General features: G+C 39.8%; 1 protein-coding gene across 1 annotated transcript; it reads left to right on the top strand.

Annotated features, from left to right (window-relative positions):
- Nucleotides 1-1,392: 1,392 nt before the first annotated feature.
- Nucleotides 1,393-20,570, top strand: LOC140752724 (uncharacterized). The gene is made up of 8 exons (XM_073087057.1): nucleotides 1,393-1,797; nucleotides 3,326-3,452; nucleotides 4,096-4,351; nucleotides 4,928-5,164; nucleotides 13,281-13,444; nucleotides 14,230-14,633; nucleotides 16,824-16,965; nucleotides 18,847-20,570. The coding sequence occupies exons 1-8, from the start codon at nucleotides 1,706-1,708 to the stop codon at nucleotides 20,296-20,298; spliced, it is 2,874 nt and encodes a 957-aa protein (XP_072943158.1). The 5' UTR covers nucleotides 1,393-1,705; the 3' UTR covers nucleotides 20,299-20,570.
- Nucleotides 20,571-21,799: the final 1,229 nt, after the last annotated feature.

Here is a 21,799-nt window from a genome sequence, read left to right as displayed (position 1 = left end):
TACATAGATGTATTACCTAATGTCATTGGTTAAATATAAATAAAACCCACTTATTAATAATATCCCCAGATGTAAGTTGATTTTACTTGCAAGTTATTTACCCACATTTCCGTTCACATCTCCGTTATTCGACTGCTCTCGCTGAAGTCTCCGGCCAGAATGCCGCTCTCTACAAACTCGAGCGCCGCCTTGATGTCATCCCCACTTCACATACCTTCTGTTATTACAGTTCAAATGAGTGACTTATTATTTTAATGAAATTTAATGCAATATTTAAAAACTGTGATATTGTTATCATCCAAACTTCTTATTAACGACGATAACAGGAGGACGATCCTTATTATGTATCCGTGTCATTTAAGGGCATCTGGAACAAAACTTGAATACTTATTATTAAATTTATATTGTTTATAAATTCATTGTATAAACAAAAAAATATATGAATATAGAATAGAATGCAATTTATTGCAGACTTACAGTAGAATTTAACAGTAGTGTTTATTAAGGTTAAAACAGTATGCAATAGGCGGCCTTATCGCTAAGCAGCGATCTCTTCCAGACAACCTATGCATGGAAAAGAGAAAAGGACAATAAGGAAAGTAGGATAGGGTGTGCGAAGTTAGAGGTGGAGCAGACTACAAGGAATAGAATTACAGTAAAATAATAACATAAGATGTAGGAATCCGATAAAATATGAAAGACAAGAAAACAAAAAAGAAAGAACAAAAGCACATCAGATAAAATAGCAATAATAATAGACAGAATAAAAAAAGATATAATAATAATAATAATTAAGAAAATGAATAAAATTAGTAGAAATGACGAGAGCAGCGGAGGAAAAAAACAAATTTATAAATAAAGTTTCCTCAGTTTATTTTTAAATTCGTCAAGCGATTTAGCGCGGCGTATGGATAAAGGTAATTTATTCCACAGGCAAACAGCAACAGAGGAAAAGGAGTTTTTGTAGAAGGACGTAGTATGAGTGGGAGTTTGGACAGAGAGATTAATAGAGGAGCGAAGACAGTGGTCATGAGTAAGGTAAAGATACTGAAAACGGTCTTTTAAATAAGAAGGAGTGATGGGGCTAAACAGCACGCAGTATAATGCAGAGAGAATATGCATATTCCGGCGAAGTCGGATTGGGAGCCACTTGAGTTTTACGCGATAATCGGGATATAGCCAATTAGGTAGCATTAAATACTATTAAACTCCATTTTTAAGTATTGTTTATTTCTTAAAATCACCTAAGTAATTGGTATATTTTATTTCATAATTCAAATTTATAAAACATTATATGTACAATATTGTATAAAGTAGATACTGAAACTTTAAAATTTTTATAAGCATATCGATTAAAAAAGATTAATTACAAAACAATATTTAGTACGAAAAACAATTTGATGCAAATAATTTGTAACAAAAAAAATATTGATTTTGCACAACATTTTCCGTATATAATACACATAGTCAACAGGTAAATGTTGCCTAAACAGGTTGTCGCATCGGTTTTATTTATTTACAGCAAATGATGACATCATTATTTATTTATAGCAAATTATTAACGCGAGGCTATCGTCGCACATGAACTTTAGGATAGTTCCTTAGCGGAATCGGACTTGCAGTGCTGACCAGGGAGGAGAGGTGAGAAGCGCAGTGAAGTAGAGTGAAGCGACGTGAAGCAAACCGAAGTGGCAGCGACAGCAACATGCGGTGTTGGCTGCCGACGCTGGCGCTAGCGCTGTGCGCGCTGCAAGCGGTCACGCTGGGGCAGGCGGTCACCGAGCAAACACAACATCGGTAAGATTGTTGCAGTACAATAATATCCTAAGCTTACGCGATATATGAGACTGAGTGATAACCGCGTAAGTTCAATTCGTAAGTCTGGGTATGGTGAAGGATAGTAATGGGTCGATTCAATAGATGATGATGGATGGGATGATGATGATTTCTATTTACCTCAGGGCGGCAATGGTCATTTATCATGGTCATCCACCTGGATTGCATGTGTGTTTGTTACTTCTATCATCATCATCATCTTCATCATCCACCCTTTTAATGCCCCACTGCTGGGCACGGGTCTCCTCTCAGAATGAGAAGGATTAGGCCATAGTCCACCGCGCTGGCCAAGTGCGTATTGGTAGACTTCACATACCTTGGAAAACTTTGTTTTTTTTTTTAATATTTCTCACGTATGCAGGTTTCCTCGCGATGTTTTCGTTCACCGTTTAAGCAAGTGACAATTAATTTTTAATACGCACATAATTTGAAAAATCAGAGATGTGTACCTGGGATTTGAACCTTGGACCCCTCGATCAAGCGGCCGAGTTTCTTAACCACTAGGCTATCACTTTTTTTTTGTTACTTCTATATTATAAAATAATTGGCCAAGGGCGAGGCGAAATCACACGCGAAGGATTTCGTACAACCTAATGTTCTAGCGGACTAAGTTGGGGCGGAAGTGGCTGCCTGTTCAGGGGCCCCAGCCCTGGGGGCCCCCCAAACACAGTTGCTAAAACAAACTAGCTAAAAAGAGGTCACACAACTAAACAATCTGCGATATGTGAATCAGCAAAATGGCGTTGTCGAAATCATACGTATTGTGACACATCTGTAGTTTTTAAAAAATCTAATCAACTTTTCACACTGGGGGCCTCCATTCAACTGTTCGCCCCCAGCCTTCGACAATCATAGTCCGCCACTGGCCAAATGTTCATTATTTTAATCTTTGTTATCATTACAGCCTACTTCTATGGTTTCTAATGCATTCTGGAAATTTAAACTGTTTACCTATTTCGATTCAATGGAGATAGCTAAAAACGCCGAAACATAGCGGGTTTTTCTATGGCGACCCCAGTTATTTTCAAGCTTTTCCATTTTTAATATTTGTTGTTGTAGCGGCCACCATTATATATGTATCGTATCTTTATAACAATTAGTATCTATCTGTTACGGTTTAAGGGACAGAGCTCTGTGACGATAGCGGAACCTTAGTAATACTTGTGTGTTACTTCCGTACTATTTCTCGCCACTATTTATTTATTTATTTATTTAGTCAATTAGTACGGATTACTCCAATTACACTAATGAACAATGATTGATAAAAATTACAATTTGCATTTTTAACATAAATACATTAAAATAATAATAATAAAAACTGATCGTAAAATTCAAAACCAAGGTAATAATAATTAAAACAATGTCCATGAGAAAACAAAAAACAAAGAAAGAAAGAAAGTAAGTACAGTACCATAGAATAGAAAAATCGATAAATAATATACAGTACATAAATGCCACTAATTCCACTAATCCCGCTGTTGATCCTCAGCGACCCGGCGAAGGTCGGATGCATGTTCAAGTCGTCTGCGGAGGAGACGCGCGTGCGCTGCTCGCTGCCTGCCGGCCGCCTCACCATCACCTCCGACAACAATTTTTACTTCTATATCGAGTGCGAGGTGCGTTACAGCTCGGTTATGGAGAATGAGGTTGCATCACTCTGAAGGTTGTACAACTATGTAGAACCCGCTGTGGTTCGATTCTGGCGGCACCAGCGCCATATCTATTCCTGTCTTATAGCAACAGTGTTAAGCGCGGCTGTGTTCGTATTTGAAGGGTGTGGTTAAGGAGATCGGCTTTTCGGAGGTTCCAGCTTAGTCTGGGGCTCTTGTAGGGATATAATATGGTCTAATAGAGATGTAAAAAAGAAGTTTTTGATAAATCGATAACTTTTAATATTTTTTTTTTATAATATACATTAGCAGTCGAGCATGTAGTCTACCTGATGGTCAGTGGCTACTGCCGCCTATGGACACCTGGAATCGACCCCAGATAAGATTAGTTGAGATACGCCACAGATGCGCCGCGCCATACCTCGTTATTTAAATGAATAAAGTGTGAACAATATCCCTTTTTCAAACTGGCGGCTGAGGGACAAGAGTTTCGATCCCACCAACTAGGATTTATTTCCACACTGTCCCCGTTTGACATCCAAAACGTAAATTGCGTCTTCTGACTTCGCATGCTGAGGACCAAAAATTGCTCGATGGACTTTGGGAATAAATAAAGAAATATTCATTTTGATGTTATCATTTGATACAGCGGGACGCTAATGGCCGTGTGGGACGGTTCCTGTGCCGCGAGCTGAACACGGTGACCGCGAAGCTGCGACAGAAGGGGTTTAGTTTGAGGAAGTGGCCGGAGCTGACCGTGCGACGTTGTGCACTGCACGAGCCGCTGAGCTGCATACGCACGTCGGACTGGGACGTCAACACCCTGCTGCTGGAAGACGTGCCCGAGCTGCGCCCCAGACACCTCGACGGCCTTGAGCTCCACTCACTGATTATCTCGCACAAAGGTTTCACCATTTCAATAGACCTCTCCAATGTATGACACTCCACACTTCGAGAAGATCAAGGTTTTTAGATTGGGACCAAGTGTCTCAAAAATAAAACTAAAAAGTGTGGCCAAATGTGAGTGGAATTCGCACATTCGAAGACGGGGTTCCGACGACATTTTTATTTATTTTAAACACATGTTGTCATAGCAGCCATAAGAGTATATTCATTGTAATAATGTTAACGGTCTACCTATTACTGTTCAATTGAAGATTTTTTTCAATTATTTTTTTTTTTTTATAGCGGCCACCGTTATGTATACGCTATAAAATTATCGCGTACATGTATCGGTCTATTACGGTTTCGGAGATAGAGCCCTGTAACATACGGGAAGAAAGTGGAGGTAATAGATACAGAACCGTATCTATTACCTCCGCTTTGCATACAGAACCGTAGAAATTAACGAAATCTATTAAGTGTCTTCTGCGTGATTTGCGAATTATTTGTATTATAAACAAATATAAGTCATTATACAATCTTTATATAAATAGCGTGCTCAGCCACTTCTTTTTAATAAAATCTTCGAATATTTGCAGCTGAGAACGGAACCGTCGCGCCGCATGCTGCGTTTAGTGTTCTGCCGCCGCTGGCGAGGCTCAGCACGACCAGGACGCGGAAGGAGCGCTGGTCACCTGCGCTAGAACACCTGTCCACGCTCAACTTAACTGGCTTGTCCGAGGTGCCCGCAGGAGCGTTCAGTGGATTGCCAAACCTAGAAAAACTTATCCTGGGAGGACACACAATCAAACATATAAATGAGGAGGCATTCAAAAGTAATACATAGTTAACTTTATAATTTTGCGCAATTTGTGTTCTATGCTATATAAGTACATAGCGAATAATTTCTTCAAGTAAATAATAAACGTTTCTGAGGATATCTGTTAGTTACGTGTAAGCGACAGCCCTACACGTTAAGGCTGCATCGCGCCAGCCCTACACCGTTCTCACGCTGCATCGTGCTTGCGCTGCATCGGGCCTTCGCGGAACGGCCAACGCTGACGAGGCGCGCAGGTGGCCGTCCCACGCGCGGGTGGCCGTCCCACGTACAGGTGGCCGTCCACCATGGAATCAGTTCACCTCCATCGCGGAAAGTGACTCGACCTATCCCATCAATTTATTTTTTTAATTTCATTTTTGTTAAAACTTGTGTAAAATTTGTGTTAAATTTAAATAAAAATTTAATTTGTTCGCGAAATAGACTGCAATTATTTCCTCGACGCCCAGCTCCCATAACTGGCGCAGTCGAAAGTTCCCGGTTTGTGCGTGTTTCGGACTATCGCAATTAAACGAGGAACCCATAAGTGGCGCAGAACCCATAACTGGCGCAATCGAAAGTTCCCGGTTTGTGCGTGTTTCGGACTATCGCTATTAAACGGGAAACCGAACCATTGAACGAGATCCGGACGTCGGGGAACCCTGCTCAGCTCGCTACATCCAAAAATCGATGTGCAAATACGAGATGAAGCTACTTCTGTGAGTAATAAGTAGATATTAAGTATGTACCTATTGGTTGCAGCTCCTATACAATATATGTCCTTCCTATCCCTATAAATATAATTTTATTGAAAATTTGAGTGAACAGTGACATAAAATCTTTCAAGATTTTTTTATTACGAGCAAATAAGGGTAGTTCACCCAGTTCTCGTCAGGAAATTCGTAGATCTATACGAGACCGTAATCGTAATTTAGATTTATTTGTCATAGAAGAATCATTAAATATGACAGAAAATTCAATGCCAAGTGTAAGTGGAACGGCAATTTCTGCTTCTTTGTCAGACAAAACCGATAAAATTTTTAATGCTTTAAGATTAGTCCCTGAGTTTGATGGAAATTCAAATGTTTTAATTAGATTTTTAAACATATGTGATCAAATTGTATTAGCATATGTCGATCCGGCATCTGGAAATGAGTTAAATAATTATGCAGTGATAAATGGAATTTTAAATAAAATTAAGGGACCCGCGGCTAGAACCTTAGCTACGAATGGCATCCCATCGGATTGGAATGGAATCCGCGCAGCTCTTATTAATACCTTTTCAGATCATCGTGATGAATCTTCATTGTATAGCGATTTATCTATGTTATCTCAAGGTAATGACACACCCCACATTTTTTATGAACGAATTCAGAATTTACTCGGTACAATAATGACATATGTTGAGTTACATGATGATATTTCCACTACCGTTGAAGCTAAACGGACCTTATATAAAAAATTAGCTTTACAGACTTTCCTTAAAGGCTTACGTGAACCATTAGGCTCACGCATACGTTGTATGAGGCCTCCAACGCTTGAAAAGGCCTTGGAGTTTGCTCAGGAGGAATTAAATATTATTTACATGCAAAATAGAAATTCTTATTCACGAAAACTTACACAACAGACACCATCATTCAGAACTAACAATTTTAATCCTTTCTTTAATAAGCAAATTAGCCAGCAGTCACGCATGAATAATTCTCAGATGTTGCCACACTTAAATAAGCCTTATCAAGGTCCATCAAAAACCCAGCAAATGTTTAGGGCTCTACCACGATCGAATATGAGCACTGGTTTTAGGATACCACTTAGGGAAACTCACCCCACACAGCACCAACGCCAGGTCAGTAATCAAATGCACGGACAGCCTATGAGTGGCATTAGCCACCCCAAAGCCCGTACATTGCCACCGACTTCAATGAAACCTGACTGGAGCCGACAAGGTCAGTACCGTTCTCCAAATTATTACCAAGAAATTAATACTAATGAGTATGATAACTGTGATGACATTGACCATAACTTCGTCGATAACTATGACATGAGCTATGACACCCCATCTAACGTAGTTGAACACTTAGTGGGAAACGGTTACATAAATGACCAACAATTTATTGAACAGACTGACGAACAAACGGACGAAAATTTTTTGTCAGCTCAAATTTCAAGTGTCCCAAGATAGAATTAAATTTACAAAATAAAAGACAGCTTCCATACATTCAAATTCATAACCCACCTCTGAAATTATTAATAGATACAGGAGCAAATCAATCCTTTATCAATCCAGAAGCTATAGAAAGATACTATTCGGATTTACCATTATATTACGACCCTTTTATTGTGACAAATATTCATGCTTCTACTAGAAATGACTATTCCATAGAAATACCATGTTTTTCTGAAATTAATGACAATAACCCCGTAAAGCTTTACATTTATAGGTTTCACAATTATTTCGACGGTTTAATAGGTTGTGATTTATTAGAGCAGTGGCAAGCAAAAATTGATTTAGGCTCTCGCATACTTAACACACAGTTTGCAAAAAATAAAATCCATATGTTTGAATCTGGCAGTGTAAATTTAATAGAGGTGATAATACCAGCACAATCTAGCAAAATTATTAAAGTGCCAACTACTATAGCTAACGGTGAAATTATTATAGATAGACAGACCATTTGTGAATGTAGTATTGGTGATTGTTTGACTATTTCTGAAAATAGCCAAGCCTATGTAGAAGTTTCTAACCCTTCTAAAAATGATGTGATTTTCACATTGATCCAACCAATTTCTGCAAGTTTATTCAGTGAACAATCAGTTTCGGCCTATGATTTTTTTAATAAAAATAAAAATTTAGATCGCACTCAAAAAATTTTATCCAGATTACGAACTGATCATTTAAATAAGGAAGAAAGTGCAAATTTATTTGCCTTATGCAAAAAATATGCCGATGTTTTTTATGTAGAAAACGAGCCACTTACATTCACCAATAATATCAAACACCGTATAAAAACTACCGATGAATTTCCTGTTCATTGTAAGACATATAAATACCCTCATGTGCATAGAAATGAAGTACGGGCTCAAATAAAAAGTATGATTGATCAGGGAATTATCAGACCATCTAGTTCTGCGTGGAGTGCACCCATCTGGATTGTACCCAAAAAGGCAGATGCTTCGGGTAAGACTAAGTGGAGACTTGTGGTTGATTTTAGACGACTGAATGAAAAGACTATTGATGACAAATACCCCATCCCTAATATTAACGACATACTTGACAAATTAGGTAAATGCCAATACTTTTCGACTTTGGACCTAGCTAGTGGTTTTTATCAAGTGGAGACTCACCCTGATGACATACATAAAACTGCATTTAGTGTTGACTTTGCTCCCGGACACTTTGAATTTTTAAGAATGCCCATGGGTCTTAAAAATGCCCCATCAACCTTTCAGAGAGTCATAGACAACGTTTTACAAGGCTTACAGAATGAAATTTGCGTAGTTTACTTAGACGATATACTTGTATTTTCCACCTCACTACAAGAACATATAGTTAATTTACGTAAAGTTTTTGACCGACTTCGTCAATCCAATTTTAAGATTCAAATGGACAAATCCGAGTTTCTGAAACATGAAACACCGTATTTGGGACATATTATAACATCTGACGGAGTAAAGCCAAACCCTGACAAAATTAGTGCTATTTCAAAGTATCCAATTCCCAAAACTACAAAACAAATTAAAGGATTTTTAGGCTTGCTAGGTTATTACAGACGTTTCATACCTAACTTTGCAAGACTGACCAAACCACTAACTAGCTGTTTAAAAAAAGGTGCAAAAATAACCTTGTCTGAAGAATACATTGAATGTTTTAATCACTGTAAAACACTACTGACAAACGATCCGATATTACAATACCCTGATTTCACTAAGGAGTTTAATTTGACCACAGACGCATCAAACTTTGCACTTGGAGCTATTTTATCACAAGGACCTATAGGTAGTGACCGACCAGTAGCGTACGCATCCAGGACTCTTAATGACAGTGAATTAAATTATTCTACAATTGAAAAAGAATTGCTAGCAATTGTGTGGGCGACTAAATATTTTAGAGCATATCTGTTTGGCCGAAAGTTTAAAATCTTTACAGACCATAAGCCCTTGCAATGGCTCATGAACTTAAAAGAATCGAATTGTAGGTTGACAAGATGGAAATTAAAATTAGCCGAATATGACTTTACAGTAATTTACAAAAAAGGGAGACTTAATATTAATGCAGACGCTCTTTCTAGAGTTGAAATTCATAATGAAGATTTAAACTCAATAGCTGTTAATATCTCAACTTGTTCATCATCAACTGTTACCGCTCCAGATGATAGACCCTTTATAAGCCAATCGTCGACTGACACAGCACCAAACATAGAACCCTTAAGTAGTCCATGTTCCACAGTAACAGCAAACTCTCGTTTTTCTATTACTGACGAATTAATACCTGCGAATGACGTTGAAACTGTCAGATCACGTAGTGAAACCATGCATACCAGTAATGAAGATCCTGTACTTGAAATACCTATTGTCAATGACCCTTTGAATAAATATCATAAACAGTTAATTCTTAATATTTGTGAGCATCCATCTAACCGTAAACCAAAAGTCACAACACCTTTCAACACGTATGAAAAAGTAGTTACAGATATTTCAGCTAATAATTTTCAACAAGATTTAATAAATACAGTAAAAAATTTCATCGACCCAAAGATTCTAACTGCTCTTCTTGTAAATCCGCCTGAAAAAATGCTTACAGTTGTACCAATTTTGCAAGAATTCTTTAAAAATTCATCAATAAGATTAGTCCTAGTTAAGCATGAATTAGAAAATGTCAGCAGCTATTTTGAGCAACAAGATATTATACGCAAGTATCACGAAGGTAAAACGAACCATCGTGGTATCACAGAAACCTATTTATCCCTTTATCATAGATACTTTTGGCCTAAGTTAAAAGAATCTATAAGTAAATTTATAAATTCATGTACTACATGTAGTAGAGCTAAATACGACCGTCATCCAATTCGTCCAGAATTTAAAATTGTGCCACCTCCTAGTAAACCTTTTGAAATGGTACATGCAGATGTATTAACAATTAATCAAGAAAAGTACTTAACTGTAATAGACGCATTTTCTAAATACGCTCAAATATACAAAATATCTGATTGTACAGCCCCAAATATAGTAAAAGCTTTTCTTACCTTGTGCACTCATCATGGATTTCCAATTAATTTAACTACTGACCAAGGAACAGAATTTACTAATCAGGTATTTAGAGAATTTCTTCTGTTACATAATGTACACCATCACACTACTGCACCTTATTCTCCTAATGAAAACGGAATGATTGAACGTCTTCATAGCACCATACTCGAACACTTAAGGTTATTAAAACTACAGTATAAAAATGAATCCACTTCTACTTTAATGAATTATGCTATAATTGCCTACAATAGTTCCGTACATAGTTTAACAAAATGCAGACCCTTTGACTTAATATCTGGACATTTCGATCCGCGTGACCCTACTGACTTAAACTTAAATGAACGACTAATGCAACAATACATTCAAGACCATCGTCATAAAATGGATTTAGTATATAAAATTATTCACGACATTTCACAGACTGAACGTAACACACTTATGTCTCAACAGAATGCACGTAGAGAACCACAGATAGATTATGAAGAAGGACAAGAAGTTTACATTAGGAACCCGGTAGCTACAAGACACGAAATTGCACCGCGTTACATACATGATAGAGTTATTTCAAACTTACCTGTACATATACATATACACTTCAAAGAAGCGCACACCCGTAGCTAAAAATAGACTGAAACGTAAACGCAAAACGTCTGGATTGCTACAGATGTCTGGTGATCCTGATACACCTGGCCCAAGCACAAGACATTCGACTTGACAGTTTAAATGATGGTCCTGGCATTCTTCCTTTCAAACTCGGACCTGCAAAAATAACCTCACATTATCACACCTTTTTACATGATATTAATTTTGATGAAATTCAGAAGCAATTAGATTTGACTAAAACTCAGTTAACTGATGTCACAAATAACTTAACTACTAGAGGCTTCGCTCTTTTTAAATATCAAATCATACACTTGTCTGACAAAATTAAGGAAATAAATTCTCAATTAGATACTTTTCTGCCAACAAAAAGAACCAAGCGTGGTTTAATCAATCCATTGGGATCCATAATTAAAAGTATTACGGGAAACCTCGATTATAATGATGCTTTACAGTATGAACAAATGTTTCATATCTTACAGAAGAATGATGTAGATTTAGCTAATAGTTTAAATAATCACATAAGTTTATATAAGCAGATGTCTTTCCATCAAACAGAAATATTAAGTAATTTAAGTAGCAATCAAGTTAAGTTAGAAAAAGCTTTGACACGCTATATTAATACTACAAGTAATAATACTATACAGCTTACCCGTTATGTCCAATTGTCGCAAATATTAACACTTATAGCTGAAAATATTCAAGATTTGCGATTAGAGATAGATAGAATAGAAAATATTTTAGCGTTTAGCCGTACAAGTACCGTACATCATTCTGTTTTAAGTACTAGTAATGTAATTGATATGTTAAGCAGATTGAAAGATATATATAACCAAGATCAGATTATTAATTTAGTTGATGCTCGACTCTACTATGATTTAATTAGGTTAGGATGTTATTTCGTAGACAATAAACTCATTATTGTTCTTAAATTTCCCATTGTATCTCCATCAACTTATGACCTTTACCGTTTGTGTCCAGTTCCTAATAAGCACCATGAAGTTATAATTCCCCCATCTCCTTTTGTTGCAACCAACTCCAAGGAATATGCATACATGGAGGCAGAATGCCCGAAGGTCGACACCATATTCATATGCAAGCAACAAATGAGCTATCAAACCAGAACATCTCAGGACTGCATCAGCACACTAATTCATTTACAGAAAATAGATGAAACGTGTCACCCCACGCCTATTTTTCTGTCTCAGGAGGCTCTACTGGAGCTTGACGATCAACACTATATACTATCTTTTCAAACCCCCACGAAAGTACAAACGCTATGTGGACAGGAACGCCATCAAATCATCGAGGGTAGTTTCCTTGCTACTATACCGAGAACCTGCAGCATCAGAACAACAGAATTCACTATCACCAACGTCAACGATAAACTCCGTGGACAGCATTTCGAAATACTTACATTCACAAATTCTGAATTATTAGCCTTGTCATCTTCAAGGAATCGAAAAGCTCATTTCAACATAACTGCAATAGATCTTAATAAACTACATGTCATTGAAGACCAAATATCAATGGAAACTTCACCAAAAGTAACCGACGCCACTTCGATGAGTACTTACCATACTACTCTTCCTCTGTACCTGTTAATCCTACTGGGTACAATTGCTCTCGCTATTGCGTACATAAGGCGATACCGGCGAAATAAAAAATCAGAAGACATATCAAAATCGAATGTTGAAATATCTCTTCAACCGTGTGCAACCTCAAGTGAGCATCACTCGTCGACAGCTACACGAGAGGACAAGAAGGCCGCAATATTTGCACTAAACGTAGGCAAATAGTTGCTCAGCTGGGGCGGGAGAAGTTACGTGTAAGCGACAGCCCTACACGTTAAGGCTGCATCGCGCCAGCCCTACACCGTTCTCACGCTGCATCGTGCTTGCGCTGCATCGGGCCTTCGCGGAACGGCCAACGCTGACGAGGCGCGCAGGTGGCCGTCCCACGCGCGGGTGGCCGTCCCACGTACAGGTGGCCGTCCACCATGGAATCAGTTCACCTCCATCGCGGAAAGTGACTCGACCTATCCCATCAATTTATTTTTTTAATTTCATTTTTGTTAAAACTTGTGTAAAATTTGTGTTAAATTTAAATAAAAATTTAATTTGTTCGCGAAATAGACTGCAATTATTTCCTCGACGCCCAGCTCCCATAACTTGTTTCATAACTAATGTCATTAAAATATTGAGAATGTTGTAAACAATGTTTGTACGGATTTATTTTACTTATCATGAGTTATATAATATTACTTAACTATACATTATTATTGGCAGATTTGACCAACCTATTTGATCTATATCTGAATACCAAAGCAATGAAGTCTCTGCCCCCAACGTTGCTGCGCCCAACGCGACGGCTTCAAAGACTAGAAATATCGGACCCCCACCTGCAGTGCTTATCACGCAAGGCCTTGCGACACCTGAAGCAGCTAGAGATGGTGAGCACTTCGCGTACTGTCAAACGTCGCCTAAAAATGCGGATTGAAATAAAATATTATGAAAGCGATATACCTTCTTTTTTGACGAGGGGGAAACCTTCAAAAGGTACCCGACGCCATGGGAGTGACGCCGGGTTATGTGGGATTTTTACCGCACTAAAACCCCCCCGGTGGCCGTCCTCAGCGTTTGGTGGAGAACTCCGGGATCTCCAACGGAACACAACCGGAGTCCTCCTAACGCGATGCCCTTCTATCGGGCTCTACCCTGGGGGGAGCGATTACAGCGATATGCGACTACACAAACCGCTGTCCTTTCCGGGGTCGCTTACTGAACGGTTTGAGCTTTCAGTCTTGTCGCCCGCAACCTCGGAAGCCCCTTTTAGTCGCCTCTTACGACAGGCAGGGGATACCGTAGCCCTATTCTGGTTCCGGTACTACAGGGACAGTGAAAGCGATATACACTAAGCTTATTTCACGCGGAGGAATCGTCATGGATCCCCTTCCGCCCGGGGAAACGAAAATCATACATAAGGTATGTCGGACTGTTATTGACTTCGCGGAGTTCCTCTGGCCACGGGTCATTGCGGGGCACGAGAACCGCAACCATTCACAGCCCACCATATCTTTTTCCTGGGGAAACCTTGCATGGGTTCCTCTCAAATGTGGGCCAGCGGAGGGATATGTCAGACTCCTGTCGGCTAAAACCGCAAGGTGTTCCTTTGAATGCCCTTGGTTGGGAGCACGATCATCAAATAGTTTTTACAAGCTTATTGAAAATTTTCCAGGTAAAGATCAGCAACGAAAACATGTCAGAACTTGGTCTTGAAGCCGGTACTTTCTCGGAATTCTCCAACCTCATTGAACTGAGGATAGAATCGTGCGGCGCGAGGTCGGTGCCGGCGGACCTGGTGCGCGGCTCACGATCGCTCGTCGTTATGTCGCTGAAGGACAACCAGCTGACAGAGTTGCCCGGCGAGCTGCTCGCCGAGCAGGCAGACTTGCAGATCCTCAGTCTAGCACAGAACCATTTGTGCACGTTACCCCACAACCTATTCGCAGTGGTGTCGGACCTGGACGAGCTCGATCTGAGTGAAAATGCCATCGAGTACTTGCCGAACAATATATTCAAGTCAATGGAAAGTCTTCATAAGCTTAACTTAACTCGTAACAACCTAAAACAGCTGGAACCGTGAGTATCAACTTCAGCTATGGTTTTCCTTATTCATTCATAAATTTCCAAATAAATATAAATAAAATAAATAAATATAAATAAAAGCAGTTAGCCTAGTGGTTACAAGTTAATCCAACTCCAGTTTTAGGGCTCGAGGTGTCGTGTGTGCGTTTTGCACGCTCATCTCATGAGGGACACCAGTGAGAGGGGCCTACCCTCTCTGTCGGGACGTGGCTGGCGTTAACATCAGCGCCGGCCGACGTTGCCGGGCCGCGAATGTAATGCTAACGCTTCTCGTGACCCGGCATCGAGCGTCCAGAGGAACGCCGCAGAGTTTTAGTCGGTAAGAGTCCGACATATCCCTTTCGCTCCCCCGGGCGTAAGGGAATCCATAAGGATTTCTCCGCAAAAAAAAAGAAGTGGCTACAAGTTGGATGTCTCAATTCGGAGGTCAGAGTTTCAGTTATCAGCATCCAAATATATCGATTGTATACTTATATCAATTATCAAGATATACCATGTTTCCTAATCTTAATGATATCATCCTACTGTCACGTAATAATTCTATTCTTCGCATAAGACTCCTGCGACGGTTTGCGCGATTCTTAGATCAGGGCCGTCGTAAGGAATACGGGCCCCCCCGCACACCGGAATTCTGGTCCTTTGAAATAATGTAAGGAAAACATTTGCATTCAGATATCTTCGATCAATTAAAACTTGGCCAAATTATAAGTAGCCCGACGAATATCTCCTATGGCATTCCTCAAGGTAGTGTTTTAGGCCCTACCTTATTTCTCATATACGTAAATGAGCTCTGTAACTTTAACCTCCCAAATTGCAAAATTTTCACCTATGCTGATGACACTGCACTTGTTTTTAACGCAAATTCTTGGGAAAATATTAAGGTTCTCGCCGAATCTGGAATGCATTATATCTCTAGTTGGTTAAGAGGCAACCTTCTAACGCTAAACATTAGCAAAACTAAGTTCGTTCCATTCTCCATACGTAAAACATCTTTGCCACCTTCTAACTTTTCTTTAGTTGCACACAGTTGCTTAAACCCAACTTCTAATACCTGCCTATGTAATGAACTAACACAATCTAATAATATAAAATACCTCGGAGTCTTTATAGACCAACACCTCACCTGGAATATTCACATTAACAGTATTGCTGACAGAATTAGAAAGCTGATCTGGATTTTCAAAAAGCTTAGGCATGTGGCCAGCAAAGATATCCTCATCATGACTTACAAAGCGTTAGCACAATCAATAATAAGCTATGGTATACCGGTGTGGGGTGGAGCAGCTAAATCACACCTAATTATTCTTGAAAGAGCTCAAAGAGCACTACTAAAAGTAATGTTTTTCAAACCCATTCGTTACCCGACGTTTGAACTTTATAACTCGCTAGAACTGCTTACGACACGCCAAATGTATATTTTAAATTGTATTATGAAAACACATCAACAATTACCGTATACTCCTCAACTTGCATCTAAACGTAGAAAATTCGCAATCTGTAGCGCACAAAACAAGAAAACTAAATTTAGGCATATACAATTTACATCCCAATCTAGTCATCTTTATAACTCTCTGAATAGCAGACTCAACGTTTACCCACTGACACGTATAAAATTAAGACACTATATAACAAAATATCTACTAAGTTTAAATTACAGTGAAACTGAAAATCTAATTTATTAACTATATATGTATAATGATATAAAATAATCACTATCTACTAATAAGAAACGGCAACAAACTAGTTAACGTTACACAATCTTACACACACACACCCATACACAACAATACACATCACTCAAACACACATCCTCACACACACACACACACACACACACACACCACATACACTCACACACGCACATTCAAACATCACAAACGCACGGTGGATATATCAAACTTTGTTATTATTTTCTACATAATATATTATAAGTTGATTCAATTGTATTCTAGGAGGTTTGAGCGGGGTACCCAGTAATACGAGTTGTACTCAGTACAGGGGCCCTGGCAACGTTTTGTAATGTATCTGTGAATCAATAAATCATTTTTTCATTTTCATTTTCATTTTTCAGATATCTTAGTATGTCGTGTAAACGAATATCTTCATTTTTCGGGGCCCCTCTTATGTCGGGGGCCCTGCCTAAAATTCTTCATTTTAGTGTTATCGATATATATTGCATTGCAGAGAACTATTCGTAACAGTATGGTCTTTGGAGCAGCTGTTGTTGGCGCACAACGCGCTGGTGAGAGCGGAGTTGGCGACCTACGAACACCTCTTGGAGTTGAAAACTCTCGACCTTTCCCATAACGCCATTACGCAGTTATTGGTAAGTTTCGTTTGGATAATAGGAGCTTCGTTTGGATTCAATTATTATCCTTTGAATATCTGACGCACTCTTGTATTTTTGTTGACTATATTTTACACTTTTAACCTCCTGGGCACATTTGTGCTTTTCATAGTACATAAGAAATAAAAAAAATATTTTGTACGTTTTTTAAATTGAAACACTGTAATATTACCACCACGACATCTATTGGCCTCTTGAGGTATGTTTAAAATTCAAACGTCAAATGTTAACTTATCTGTTTTTTTTTTAAATACGACGGATGGGGGACGTGCGCCCACGCAATAGTAAGTTAATATGTATTTATCTCATTATTTCTGAAATAAATATTTAATGATATGTTATAATTAACATGTTCACAGTTCAATCTCACAGTTTAGTGTATTATTTTTTACTCAAAATATGACAAACCTTTCTGACGTCGCGTTTCATTGTTATGTTCTTTATAAAGTACAACAGAATGTATTAATGTTTATTTGTATCTGTATCCTGCTGTACTATATATAGTACATGGTGTGATTTTCTCTTGATTTTAACACTACGGGTGGCAGAAATCTTTCAAACCTTACAAAAGTCAGAGTTAGATTAATCTGGTAACAATTCCGGGGAAGTTCCAGAATTTATTCCGCTGCAATTATCCTTTAAAGATAATAACCATCTTAAAAGTGAATGGCTCTCCGCCAATACCAATACCATCTCCGCCAATACCATCTCCAGTGCTATCGGAAAACTCTGATTTAATGACAGCAACATCTTTCTCACCATTAAGAGGTTCACTACGAGAGCGCGTTCGTCGTGGACGTGGCCGTGGCCGTGGTCAGCGTTGAATAACACAACGACAGACAGACTAGTCGACAGATTGCCATAAGAAATCGACAGAATAATGCTAAGTTCCAAAACGCTTCTTCTTTCTTTACGAGGGGGAAACTTGGGAGAGAGGTTATTTGGGATTTTTACCGCACTAAATAAGAGTTTGACCGTCCTCAATACTTGTTGAAGAACTACGGGATCTCCAACGGCACACAAACGGAGTCCTCCAAGCGCTCCAAAATCGCTCCAAATCAGGCTTTGCCTGGTTCACGACGGTATGCGACCACACATACCGTCGTCCTTCGCGGGCTCGCTTACTGGAAGGTTCGAACTCCCACTCTTGCCGACCGCAACCCCAAAAGTACTCTTTTTGTCGCTCCTTACGACAGGCAGGGCATACCGTAACCCTATTCTAGTCCTGGAACTAACTTCCAAGACACCTGGATACATGATACGCTTAATACGTTAGTTAATTATTTAATGCAACTGGCTTACATCCAGAAGAAAAGTGATGAATGGGAGTGTTTCCAATTTTTTGATCAACACTTTTTTTAATACTTTTAGAAAGATGTATATTTTGCGTTGATTTTAAAGATTATAATAAATAATAATGAATACAAACCTAAATGTATCTTTATTTAATTTAACTGACACAATTTAAACCAAAATATTATTCTGTACTTTACAGAAAACATATAAAATAAATTCCCTTGTTCTTTATAAAGGACATAGTGAAAATCCAGATTTTCCGGAAAAATATATTTTTTTAATTATTTTTTCGATGTTAAGCCTTACTAAAGAAATGCACTATAAAAGTTTCAATAAAAATCTCGCAAAATAGTTGCTCTGGAACTCAGGAGGTTAAAACCCTGTAGATGTTCCCCCATCTACAAAAAGATCATAATGATTAACCTTAATTGTACAAAATCCGATAAGTCCTAACGACGCTCGACTACAATGAGCATCATGAGCTCCCCACTGTAGATAAATTGGCTTAATTTTAATGTACCCGAGAATACACATTAAATGATAATTAATTATTTTTAATTGCAGGATTCCGATCTAACATTTAAGTGGAATGGCATAGTTGATTTGAGTTACAATAACATCTCGAGGTTCTCGCTTGCTGAAGATGATCAAGCAAATTCCAAGAAGTCATCGTACCGACTAATCAACAACACGTTCATCTGCGACTGCAACTTATACGATTTTGTGATAGCCCTCAAGGAGCCCAATGTAGCGAAACGTTTCTACTTAGATGATGCTCACTGTGGCTCTCCTGCATCGCTCTCCGGCAAGCGGTTGAGCACCGTATCGGCCGACGTACTCACCTGCGCGCTGGACACGCCGCCCTGCCCCGCGCACTGCGCCTGCGCGCTGCGCCCCGCCGCCGCGCGCCTCGAGCTGGACTGCCCCGCGGCCCCGAGCGAGTTGCCGCCGCTCGCGCCGCTGAACGCCACCGCCGTGCACCTGCGCCTCCACACCGTCCCCGACGACCTCGCCGCGCTGCCGCCGGAGGTCCGCTTCGTCGATCTCTCCGGGCTCGGGCTGACCGTTGCGCCCCGGGCGCTCGGCCGCCTCGACAATCTGACCGTTGATCTCAGCAACAATAACTTGACTATCGCACCGACCTCTCTTCTTAAGGCGAAAGCTAAAGTCCACCTCGTCGGAAATAGATTCGAATGCGACTGCAATCATCACGACTCTATCGCGACGTTGGAGCTGTACTCGATACAGCTGGGAGATCATGCGGAACTACAGTGTCAAAACGGTGATCGTGTGATGCGCACACCGGCGGAGCGACTGTGCACGATGCGCAACGCGATCGTGCTCGGGAGCTCGATGGTGGCGCTCGGGTTGATACTGGCCGCGCTGGGCATGCTCGTATTCCGATACACCACCGAGATCCGTCTCGTGCTCCGCAGGTACGAGGCGCTCGACTTCCTGTTCCAGCAACATCCGGATCCCGAAGGGCTGGAGGAGAAGTACGACGCGTTCGTGTCCTTCTCGCACCACGATGACGACTTCGTGCAGGACGAGCTCGTGCCGCAACTCGAGTGCGGGCGACAACCGCTGCGACTGTGTCTACACTACCGCGACTGGGAGATCGGGGGTCTGATCCCGGAGCAGATCACTCGCTCGGTGAGCGAATCGCGGCGCACGATCGTTGTGATGTCCCGGAAGTTTCTCGAGTCGAACTGGGGCCGGATTGAATTCCGCGCGGCGCACGCACTGGACCGCGTGATCGTGCTGCTGCGCGGTGACGTGCTGTGTGCCGCGAAGGAAGACCCGGAGCTGCGCGCGTATCTAATCACAAAGACGTACGTGCACGCCGACGACCCGCTCGTGTGGGACCGCGTGCGCGACGCTGTGCTGCGCTCGCGGCGCTGCCGCGCTCCCACCGCGCTCCCTCAGCCTGCTCTCTCCTCCTTCGCCCTCACCGCGCTCCCTCGCCCTGCACTCCTCGCCCTCACTTTCCCTCCCGAACCTCGCAATCACCAATAGGAGCAAAGTCTAAGTAAAGCTAGACGATCTGGTAAATTAAGAAATACTAGGCTTGTGCATCGTTCTGTCTTTATAAAAAGACATGTGAAAGCGTGAAATATATTGATATAAATAATTGTATTTATATTTATTTATAAGTATTTATATATACAAAAAAAGGGAATAAAAAAAATAATCACTATAAATAAAACAAACCATCTAAAAATTTTTTAACAAAAAAATACAACCGACTACTCTGTCACTACAAAGTAAAAAATAATTGAAATAAATCTTGGTTTTGTACATATTTCTGAAGTCGGCGCTCAATATATTTCGTTGGATAACGATGTAAACAGCGTGTCTAATATGAGCGCCGACTTCAGAAGTATGTACAAAACCAACATTTATTTCAATTATTTTTTACTTTGTAGTGACATAGAAGTCGGTTGTATTTATTTGTTAAAAATTTTTTTTCACCCTTTTTAGTGATGACATACTAACATTTATATTAATACAATATAAAATTGTATAAACGTGATCATGAATGAAGGTAAGGTCTGAATTTACATTGATTGGAACCGCCCGCTCGCAGGCCGCTGCCGCGCCCTGCTCGCTTAGTTTTATATCGTCTTATATGTTCCAACCTAACCTAACTAAATAGTCAATGATGAACTGACTTTGCAATTTCATTAGAACCTACACCAAATATCTTCAAACACAACTCAATTGTTCCCATCGGTTGAGGAGTTACATATTTTGTCTCCGAGCCACATTATCAAACACTTAAATAGTCAATGATGAACTGGCTTTGCAATTTCATTAGAACCTACACCAAATATCTTCAAACACAACTCAATTATTCCCATCGGTTGAGGAGTTACATATTTTGTCTCCGAGCCACATTATCAGACCCTTAAATAGTCAATGATGAACTGGCTTTGTAATTTCATTAGAACCTACACCAAATATCTTCAAACACAACTCAATTATTCCCATCGGGTGAGGAGTTACATATTTTGTCTCCAGAACCCGCTCTGATCCTCATCATATTTAAATGGGACCAACTTGTAGCAATTGTACACACACGAAACTAAAGGCATTAAAATAGGTTCATAAACGGCGTAGTTATGGCTGTTATATTTACATGGGTGGAGGAGTTCCCCTCATTTTCTCCAGAACCCATCGATGGATCCTAACCAAATTTAAGTGGGACCAATTTCCAGCTCGTCTCTATACAATAAAAAAAGAATTGCCGTGTGAGTTCCCAAAACGCTGGCGGCGTTCCCTTGATGCACTGCTAGGCTCAATCTTTGGGCGAAGTAGCCGCCAGCTCTTTGGTCACCAGAAAACACATATGTACATAAATATAGTTATAATATAGGTATTGTAAATATGTTTTTTTTTTATGAATAATGTTATGTAGATATATAAAACTTTGTTGTAATTAAATAATAATTAGATGCAGAATTTATATAAATACACAAGTTCTATATTATTAATATTTGTTTTTGTCTGCTACGGA

This window comes from Epargyreus clarus, unplaced genomic scaffold (assembly GCF_041222505.1).
Source record: "Epargyreus clarus isolate Ecla_fem2 unplaced genomic scaffold, WU_Ecla_fem_2.2 ptg000025l, whole genome shotgun sequence".
Lineage (NCBI taxonomy): Eukaryota > Metazoa > Arthropoda > Insecta > Lepidoptera > Hesperiidae > Epargyreus > Epargyreus clarus.
The sequence above is the reverse complement of the archived record's forward strand: the minus strand, read 5'-3'. Positions and strand labels throughout refer to the sequence as shown.